The 10,897-nt window shown below is 38.9% G+C and overlaps 1 protein-coding gene across 1 annotated transcript in view; it reads left to right on the forward strand.

Annotated features, from left to right (window-relative positions):
- The window catches only part of TRIB2 (tribbles pseudokinase 2), a 32,744-nt gene extending 26,997 nt beyond the window's left edge, over window positions 1-5,747 (forward strand). Inside the window, exon 3 of the mRNA XM_042454309.1 lies at window positions 2,845-5,747. Within this exon, the coding sequence (XP_042310243.1) occupies window positions 2,845-3,313 (469 nt within the window). The 3' untranslated portion in view covers window positions 3,314-5,747. The remainder of the gene's footprint in view (window positions 1-2,844) is intronic.
- Window positions 5,748-10,897: the final 5,150 nt, after the last annotated feature.

The following is a 10,897-nucleotide window of genomic DNA, read 5'->3' on the forward strand; positions in this document are numbered from 1 at the left end:
TCATTCTTTTTTGGTAAAGCTTTGGTTGATGTTGTATGGGGTAACAGAGGGCTATCTCATTTTGCACTCTTTTTGGTTAATTTTTGTTTATCTGTTTAGTTTTTGGGTAATTTCTATAATGCTGGTTGGCACCCTATTGGTGACATACACAGTGTAAGTCCAACATACAGCTATGTATGGCTTTTAGGGTCATTCCTCATTCCTGAGGAAAGGATTCACCACCTCCCTTGTGCCATGTCCCTCTAACCACTTGATTCACTGTTCTTCTGAGGGGTGACCAGGGAAGGGTGGAAGGAAGGCAGCTGAGAAGCAACCAGCTATGTTCCGATATCCTCACACAACTCAGTGAAGGCACCCTCCAAGCCTTCCCTCTGGCGGATCTGTAGGATGTTGTCATTGGCCATTCAGCTGCTGGGCAGTTCTTGGTTATACCCTCCCCTCTCCGGCACTAAAAGGCCTTGTTGAGGCGGTAGTCCTGCAGGAAAGAGGTGAATCCTGCATGTGGGAATAAGAGAGATGATTCAGAGTTCTGCCTGGTGGAACTTTACTCTCCATCTCCGCAATGCAGGAACTTGGCTGCCTTTTGTATACTATGAATCATAGAGTAAGAAGGGACCTCATGGGCCCCCAGGTCTGACCCCCTGCGCAGTGGAAGATTTCCAGCTAAAGCATCCCTAGAAGCAGGGAGCTGTCCAGCCTCTTTTTGAAGATGTCCAGAGAAGGAGACCCGCCACCTTCCTATACAGTTGATTCTGTCACTGTAAAGTTATATCAGGGAGAACTCTGTGCAGGTCTTTTAAATGTTTTGAATGAGAAAATGCCACTTGTGTAAGTTTCTAAATAAATTTCTTAAGGTAGAATTCAGAGTAAATTTGAGAAATAATGTGGCTCTAATGAGGTAATGGAGAAACCCTCATTTCCAACTTGGGAGAATGATGGTGGGGAAGTGTGGTCTGGGTTGTTTTATGGTTTATTTATGGATTTCAGTGGTATCTTTTTGGTATTTTTTTAAAAAATAAAATCTTGCATTTCAGAATTACTTTGCTTTTTATATCTGTTTTGATATTAAATCTGCAAATCTGCATGCATGTAACAAAAATACTATGATTATTAAGGGGATGCAATTTTGATTGGTATTGGTAGTCTAGTTCCACTTCTAAAGCACATGTTAGTGGAGGAACAGACAAAGTGTGGCTTCTTATGTCAGGCTTTGTGTCAGGGGTGATTGGAAGAAGCGAGGCTTTTGCCCATCCCTACCTTTGTGCTTCCCTACCTCTCTATATGTTTGTTTGCCTAACCCATTTCTGGTTTTCAGCAAATAAAGCCTCTTACACTTGAGAAAGGAATGATGCCACTTTGCACTGTCTTTTCATGTATATACTATGAACACCCCCCCCACACACACACACAGAATTAGCATGATGTAGCGATTTTAGTGTTGGACTATGACTCAGGAGAGCAGGGTTCAGATTCCTGCTTGGTCATGGTAACCTACTGGGTGAATTGAAGAAAGTCACACTCTCTCAGCCTCTGAGAAAGGCAATGGCAAACCCCCTCTGAGGAAACTTGCCAAGAAAAACCTGTGATAGGTTCACCTTAAGGTTGCCCGAAATTGGAAACACCTTGAAGGCACACAACAATAAATACACACACATATATCATTTTTTAACACTTAACAGTCTAGTTTACAATCAAAATCAACATGGTATACCTTCAGAAAATACATTCAGATTTTTTTAAAAAAGAGAGAGAGAGAAGGAAAGAGGGAGGAAAACATAACTAAAACACAATAGGGTTCTCATCCCCCCCATCTTAAATTTAGTGAAAAGAAAAATACAAAAGAAATATATTACTCTGCAGTTACAGGTCTATCTAAATACTCCTACTAGAATTACTAATAACTATAACCATAATTAAATTAGATATCATTAGATTTCTTATTGGTCAAAGTCTATAAACAGTTTCCAGTCTTTCAGAAAATCTTCAGTTCCTTTATACTTTAGAATCCTTGTTAATCTGGCAATTTAGGCCAGCTCAGCAACCTTAACCACACATACCATTATCAAACAGAAGAACAGAATGAATATATATGTCACAAGCCACATTTCCATCATTGGCACTTTGGTCCATTTCCAAGCTTGACTAAATAGTCTTGTTGCTGTTGTCATGTATCGAAGGAGCAATCCATATTTATTATCTAGTTATTTTATCCATAATTCCCAGCAAAAACATTTCTAGTAACATTACAAAATCTAGCTTTTTTATTAACAAATAATTCTTAGACCAGTAACTTTTCACCTTCTTATAGGTCCATCACATATGTAATATACACTGTCCTTTCAAAGCATCAAATTTTCTTGACAACCCAAAAGCAAGGTAAATTGAGCATTTTCTTTCTGCACCTTGGGATATGGTTTTATAGGTTATGGAAAGACAGCTACTTCTCAGTGCTGAATATAGTTTGAAAGAGGAAATGCGGCTTGTGACACATATACACATTCTGTTTGATAATATGTGTGCATGCGCATGTGTGTGTGTGTGTATGTGTGTTCAAAATTATGAACTCCATCTGACCAAAAGAAACATATACTGTGGGGAAAAATCCTCACTTGAATGTTTTACATTGTGTTACAATCTGTATTTTGTCCCTGGAGCCTTATTTGAAGATGCACATTCTGTATGTCCATGTATACTCTCTCTCTCTCTGAAGGCTTAAGAAGTTTTAAAAAAAGAGATTTCCTTGTAGTAAACATGTTAGCATTTCCTTGATTTTTACCAGGAAAAAAAATTCTATGAGTGCTTATTGATGAGTCTAATAGTGGTTTCTTTCTTTTTACTTTACAGGACTAGAGTAAAATTAGAGAGCCTTGAAGATGCTTACATTTTGCGAGGAGATGATGACTCCCTTTCCGATAAGCATGGGTGCCCAGCATACGTGAGCCCGGAGATCTTGAACACAAATGGCAGCTACTCTGGCAAGGCAGCAGATGTATGGAGTCTAGGAGTCATGCTTTACACGATGCTAGTTGGGCGCTACCCTTTCCATGACATTGAGCCTAGTTCTCTCTTCAGCAAGATCCGCCGTGGGCAGTTCAGCATTCCAGAGACTTTGTCCCCAAAGGCAAAATGCCTCATACGTAGCATCCTGCGCCGGGAGCCCTCAGAAAGGCTGACTTCGCAGGAAATTCTGGACCATCCTTGGTTTTCCACAGATTTTAATGTGTCTAATACAGGATATGGTGCTAAGGAAGTAACGGATCAGCTGGTGCCTGATGTCAATATGGAGGAAGAGGAGGACCCTTTCTTTAACTGAGCATTAGGACTAATGTTTGAGTGGTGCATGGTCCAGAAAAGACAACACTGAAGGGAGTTCTTTCTGATCATGCAGAAGTATAGTTGTGTCTCAGCCTGTCTTGATAGCAAAGAGACAACTTGAAGGGGTGGTTTTTGGGTTTTCTTTTGGGTTTTGCTCTTTGTTTCAATTTTTGGTTCGAGGAAGAATGAGCTAACACGACAAATGTAGCATGAGGATGTTTAGATGGGACGAATCCTTGCTATCAAGTTAGATTGACATGGAAAAAGAAAGAGGAGGCGGCAGCATGGAGCAACTGTAGCTTCTCATCTTTATGGAGCCAAGGACACTAAACCTTCAAGTTCCAGTGCAGCCACTAATCCACTCCCAGTTCTGTTTCATTCAGACACTTAAACGTTCCCAGTGAATAGAGACTTTTGCCTCAACTTACATCTTGGCATCGCACTGTTAGATATATTTAACTTCAGCCATTATTCAGGGAAGGTACAAATAGCTATCATGTTGTTATATTAATTTTTGTTTCCCGTTTCTAAAATCTGATATTTAGTAGTTGCAGTGGGATTGATCTTCAGGAGGGCGGGTGGGAAGAGCACAAAGGTAGACATGAGAAGTTGGGTGCTAAGCAGAAACTTTTAGTTTATGTCTCTGAGGGGCTTGTTTTGAATTCAGTTCTCCAAAAGAAAGAACTTTAATTTTTGGCAGGAGAAAATATTTGAAATATTCTGTTCCCTTAAGGAGGGAAGGGAGTAGCACTTCACAAGTTGGGTAGTATATAATTGTGCCTCCCCTGCTGATGGAAGGACAGTTACTTTTGGGTTGTATACAGTTATGTCCTCTTCTGTTGATGGAAGGCTTCTGTGTGCAAACACAAGAGGCTGGGATGGTGGCTGGAGATTCCTCCTCCAGTTTCCTCCAGTCTGCAGAAGATGGATGACCCTTTGGAACAGTATAGGAGGTGAGTGGCATGAGGAGTTTCAGATAAAAGTGAGAATTTGTGAGTCCCTCCGTTTGTTCAGCAGAAGCCCCTGCTAAAACAGAGAGTCCTCCATTAGCAGAAGAGGACACAGTTGGATACAGCTCATTCTGGGAGAGTTTGGGGTTTTGGTCAGATGGCTTGGTTGCAGGAAGCAATTGCAGGTCAACCTTCCAAGCATGTTTTCAGAGAAAATAATAACTCTCCATTTAAAAAAAGAAGACCAAAAACAGGAGATTTGAAATACTGGTTTCCACATTACCATGCAGCACATAAAATTTGACCATATTAGTGGATGGCAGTAGGAGGGCATCATTTAAAGAGAGAGAGAATTAAAACTTAATTGTGGAAACAACTATTCCTCAGATTACCTTGAACATGAGCAGACAGGTTCTTTACTGAAGGAAAAAGAAAAGAAAGAAAGAAAGAAAGAAAGAAAGCTAGAAAGAAAGATACTTTCCCTTTCTCCCTCTTATTTTATGAAAAGGCAGTGGCTTGGGTTTTCTTGCTTTTGTTTTTGATTTACGAAAAGAATGATGCTAGTTTTCGTCTCATTGACATTTTAATAAGCTGAACATTACTAGGACACAGATCTGTCTCCTAAAAAGTACACAGTAATATGCACCTTTCGTATTGTCAAGACTTTATTTATTGATGAAGCTGTCACAGTTGTGATGAATTAAGCCAGTACTTCAATTACGGGTTGACTTGGGGTGACATGTTACATGCTGTAGTTGACACGCTTTCCTTTTTCTCTTCAGGTATTCCTTGTCCCTGAATGACATATTTTTTAATTTTAATTTTTAGTCCCATTCTCCCCCTTCCCTTATAGAGCTTTTGTTTTGATTTAGACTGGCAAAATGATTTTTTTATTACTGCTTTTTATATTGCTGTATGATATGGGGGGAGGGGACAAAAATACAAAACAAACAGATCTCTTGGCATAAATATTTGTGTTTTCCAGTACCTCAGTTGTTCTGATGTTACTGCCTGTATGCGTTTTTGTGAAGTGGTCATGTTTTTTGGATAGGTACATGTGGACTCTGTAGTATGTAAATGTTACTTGAATTTTGTGCTTAATTATAGTATGTGGCATGTGCGTACAGCTACTTGGCATTTGACGTATGGATGCTATTTTGCCTGCCCTGCAGGAAGGTTTGATCCCACTCTCAAGCTGATGGTCCATAGTTCCTTATCAAGAGACAAAGCTGCAGGTGACCTGCCTTGGTTCTATTTTGGTATCTAAGAAAAATATAAAGGAGTAAAGTTTTTACACTCTGAAGATGGTGCTGTGTTGAGGGACTTCTTTTTTTAAAAAACGTTTATTTTATAAACTTGTAGGAAGAAAGATTGGTGATGTGCATGGTGGGATTTTACTGCCTCTGGTGCTTTGTCTTGTATTTGGTTTAATGTTTTTGTCCTAATCTCTTCAATAAACAAAATTGTGCATATTTAACTAAATTTGATTTGTGAAGACTTTTTTGCCTCCTCCCCCATTCATTTCCAGTATATGGGGTAACATTGCCTATTGCTTTTTTTACAACATAAAAATGTTAACTTGAAAGTTCTGGTGAATGAGTCAGTTCCTAGTTGGCATGCTTAGAACTGCAGTTTTGAGGCATCATCATGAGCTCTCCCTTAAGTGGAAAAGGGAGCCAGAGCCAAGGATTGTAGCTCATTGGTTGAGAACATGGCTTTGTATTCATAAGGTCCTGAGTTCAAACTCCAGCATCTCTCAATAGAGCTAGAGTAGAATCCTTCCTAAAATACTGGATGTAGTCTTGACAATATTGGGCTGAATGAAACAGTGGCAGATTTCTGTGGGCTGTCTGTCTATCTATCTATCTATCTATCTATCTATCTATCTATCTATCTATCTATCTATCATTTTGGAAATACATGTTTAATTTCTCTCATTGGCATTAATGTGTTTTAAAATTATTCAACTGTAATTGGATTGTGTATTTAATAATAAGCCTCAGTATCTATGCCACAGTATTAAAGTTACTGAAGGTCTGAAAACTATGCTTTAAGCTTATGAGGAGTGGCTTAGGGAGCTGTGTATGTTTAACCTGAAGAAGAGAAGGTTAAGGGGTGGTGTGATAGCCATGTTTAAATATTTGAAGGGATGTCATATGGAAGAAGATGCAACCTTGTTTTATGTTTCTGCAGAGACTAAGACAGAGCAATGGATTCAAACTACAGGAAAAGAGTTTCCACCTAAACGTTAGGAGAATTCCTCACATTAAAAACTGTTTGACAGTGGAACACACTCCTTTGAAGTCTCCTCCTTTGAAGGTTTTCAAAGAGAGGCTGGATGGCCATCTGTCAGGGGTGCTTTGATTGTGTATTCCTTCATGGGGATTGGACTGATGATCCTTGTGGTCTCTTCCAGCTCTGTGATTCTACAAATTTACATCCTTTTTCTTGTCAGAGGATAAATGAAGATACCTTACATGTTGCATAAAAATAGAAAGAAAGAAAAAAAGAAGGCCAGTAACAAAGCATGCATTTTTGATCTGAAAAAGATCCCAGCTTCAATCTTCTCCATCTTTAGGCAAAGCTGGGAAAGTCTTCTATCTGAAACCTGACAGTAACACTATCCATCAGTGGAGACATAACTGAGCTAGATGGACCAAGCTGTTAAGCATTTCCTAAATAATTACAGCAAAATATATTAGTCCAAATTAAAGGTGTTAGGTTTTAAATTGCTTCAGAATATTTAAGCTCTGTTAGTTTAAATGCCAGTGTATTTTTTTAAAAAAAGAAACCCTCCTTCGCAGATTTAATCCATCAGCCAAAGATTCAGGATCTGTGAGATACAAATATTTTGGTATCAGATTTTGTTGGTGAAAGTAAAATTTTGACTCTTTATTGTGGTGAAGAGGCTGCTCATCAGAACTTTTGTACCTAATACCTGCCCATCTTAAGTTAGCACCTTCACTTTAAAATGTGCAAGAACATGCTTCTTGGAAGTGCATACTTCATCTGTGCAAATTTAGAACATGAGGCTGCACCTCCACCCTTGTGGAGGTGGCTTTTTGGCTCAACTGTTCCTGTTTTCTTACAGTTTCATGTTGTTACTCAGAAAGGCAGCATGAAAAGACTTTGTTAATGTATAAACTTGGAAAGATGTTAGTTTTAAATGCAGCCAGAGTTTAAATGAGTTAAAACATTTTCCAAATATACTCCTACCAGAAATGTGCTTTATTTTCAGAATGAGACTGTGATTTTAAAATAAATAAATAAAACTAAAACACAGCTTCAGTGAGATGATTTGAATCTTCCCCACCCCAGCTTCCCAAATTCCTCTTACTTCAGTCCACCTCTTTCTTTGCAGCCTGTGTGAGCAGCTTCTGTTCTGTTTGGGTGGAAATAGTTAGAACCGTGCATGTTTCCTTTGCACTGCCAATAATTATATAAAAACGTGGCTGACTAATGGTTGCTCATTTGCAGTGAATTATATTAAACACTGTGGCCTGCTTCATGCTGGTATGAAGAAAACCATTTCGACGAAAGGAGCCAATTTTTTAATAGGAGGCCAAGAGACTGATTATAAATGGCTTGTGCTAACCTGCCCTGAACTTTCCTTTTTACACATTCACTAAGGATGACTGGACTGCTATTTTTTTTTAAAAAAAAAGCTGTATTATATATTTCCTAAGATCCTTTGTGGTCTTTTCTCACACGTAGCTCTAGTATGACAGTAGTGTTGAATGGTTCTAAGTTTCCTCCAGCATTCTGTCATCATCCTGCCAGAAATGTTTGTATGTGTGATTCAGCACTGTCATTCATACTGCAATATTTTTGTTCTGTAATATTCATACAGTAATAGTGGGTGGATTTGAGTTTTGATGTAGGGGCAGATACATTGTTTTGCTTCTCAAACTATCCTAAACATGAAGCAACAAGATTTGATGCAATTAGCTAGGTTTTAGAATGAAAGGTAGTCTAATTTACTTCCTCCAACCCTCACCTTTGGCAAAAGGAAGGTCAAAAACGTCTGCATACTGCTGGGACTGTTGGGTTTCAATAGCAAGTGTTTCCACATAGAGGTTTAATGACAGATTATCCATGATCATCTGTGTGGGCTTTTGGTAACAGCAGCACTAGTGCACTAGCTGACTATTACCATTGTACAGGTTGAGTCTCCCTTATCTAAAATACTTGGGGCCAGCAGCGTTTTGGATTTTGGAATATCCGTATTTGCATATACGTACATAATGAGCTATTTTGGAGATGGGACCCAAATTTAAACACAAAATTTATTTATGTTTCATACATACTGTGTGTGTGTGTGTGTGTGGCATGAAGGTAATTTTATTTAATATTTTTTAGAAATATGGGGCATAAAACAAAGTCTGTGTATGTTGAACCATCAGAAAGCAAAGCTGTCACTATTTCAGCCATCTAAGAAACAAGTTTTGTGTTTGGAATATTTGAATTTTGGAATTCTGGATAAGGAAGACTCAGTCTTTATTAGCAGTAGCAGTATAATCTTTGGTTTAGATCTTTCTTGAACCATAATTCTGCTAATTGATTTAAGGCAGAGTGATAATTATGCATCCCTCCGGATTTTGTTGGGCTACAACTTTCAGCAGCCCTAGCCAGCTTAGCCAACGATGAGAAATTCTGAGAGTTACAGTCCATCTAGCAGCCCCAGGTATGGATGAGAGTAATGTGGGCTTAATATAAAGGTTCTGTATGTTACTATTATAAGGGTTGAACAACTGACCTTTGTAGATGTTGGAGTGTAACTCTTATTATTCTTAGCTGCTGCAGCCAGTGGTTAGAATAACACGAGTTGCAGTCCAATAACATTTAGTGGACTAAAGTTACCTACCCCTTATGTGGGCAGAAAGCTTTGGGCACTCAAGAAAAACCTCCTATGCAAACACAGAGAAACTAATGTCCACCATAAACATCTGAGGACAGGGCAAATTTCACATATCTCATTGGTAGAGCATAGCAGTGTCCCAGTGAGACAGAACTATGCAATTCCTGCTACAGGGATCAGGACAGAAGAAAATGACAATGAACAAGTCAGTGGATTTGCGCAGATCTAGAAGGCCAGTGTGTAATGGTCAAAGTGTTAGACTGTGACTGGTTCTCCACCTAAAGGCTTGGCTCCAATAATCCAGTCTGAGACCACTTTAACTGCCCTGGCTGAATGTCAGCGAATTCTGGGAACTAGTTTTGTGAGACATTTAGCCTTCTCTGTCCAAGAACTCTGGTGCCACAATAAACTACAATTCCCAATATTCCCTAGCACTGAACCAGGGCAGTTAAAGCCATCTCACACTGGATTCTTTCTACAGTATGTGTTAGACCTTAATCTCAATTTCGCTTTGCGCTGTGGAGTTTACTGGTTGACTATGGGCTGATCACTCCCTCTTAATCGGGCAAGGATGAAATGGGAACTAGTTTTGTACCTTAACCTGAATTCCTCAAACCAATGGGATTGTTGGGAGGAATGAGTTCCTAGGAGGAATGGTACTTTGCTTTGGAAGAATGCTGATCACTGTAGTAAGCTAAACTTGATATTCTTTCTGCACAGAAAATGCACGTTTGGCTCAATTACAGTAATTTATTCAGTATGGCTCAATATGCAGCTGAGTTTACTTTAAAGGTAGAAGTATGCCACTAAACAAACTGGAAGAGATGATGGGCTACATCCAAACTAAATCTCCATATTTTCCAAGTAATGGAGAAGATGGGAAACATCACCTTAAATCAATGAGAAAGGTATTTGGTGAGGAAAAAATAACACCCTTCAACATCCTGAAATAATTATGTGCAAACATGAAAATAGCTGAGTGAGCCCCGTGATGTTTAGCACGACAAATGGCAAATGAAATGTTTAGATCAGCCTTTGCAAACTTTTGGTTGAAGTCATTAAAATATTTACTAAAAAATAACTATACCAGGCCTACCAAATTTCCCTTTTTTCTTTTTGGTTTTTCTTGTTCTCTTGCTCAGCCCAAATACCCTAAAGGCACCAGATCTTGCCTGATCTTTGAAGCTAAACGGATATCTCCAGTTAGTACTTGGATGTGAGACTGGCATTGAATACCAGGTGCTGTGGGCTAACTGGAACTGGCACAACCACCCCTGAGGATTCCTTACATAAGAAAACTATTTGAAATTCAAGGGATCACTGTAATTCAACATGAAATTTGAAGGCTCACTCACATAGCACTTCTGAAGTGGTTGAGGGGTAGAAATGAATATCACAGCTGCGTTATGCACTTCAGGGATGGGGATTGTGTGGCCCTCCAACCACCTTGTATCCCATTTTGAGTGAAAGGTGGGATATAAATTGTTTTAATATTGTAAACAATTTACAATCCACAGAAAACAGACCATCAGAAGACTGTAGAGAAGATACACAGAATGGGTTGGATTATACCAGTCGAAAGTGGTATGAGAGGCAAATGTCTTTCAAAACAGTGTGGAAGGAAAGGCTTGTTTTGATACTGTAATAATTTAATTCTATTTCATTATACTCTCTTTGTATGCTTTTAAGTGTACTGTTTTTTTAATGTTGTGAGCCACCCTGAGTCCCAGTTTTGGGAAAAGGGCAGAATATAAATAAATATACAATAGTAAAA

This window comes from Sceloporus undulatus, chromosome 1 (genome assembly GCF_019175285.1).
Source record: "Sceloporus undulatus isolate JIND9_A2432 ecotype Alabama chromosome 1, SceUnd_v1.1, whole genome shotgun sequence".
Classification (NCBI taxonomy): Eukaryota; Metazoa; Chordata; class Lepidosauria; order Squamata; family Phrynosomatidae; genus Sceloporus; species Sceloporus undulatus.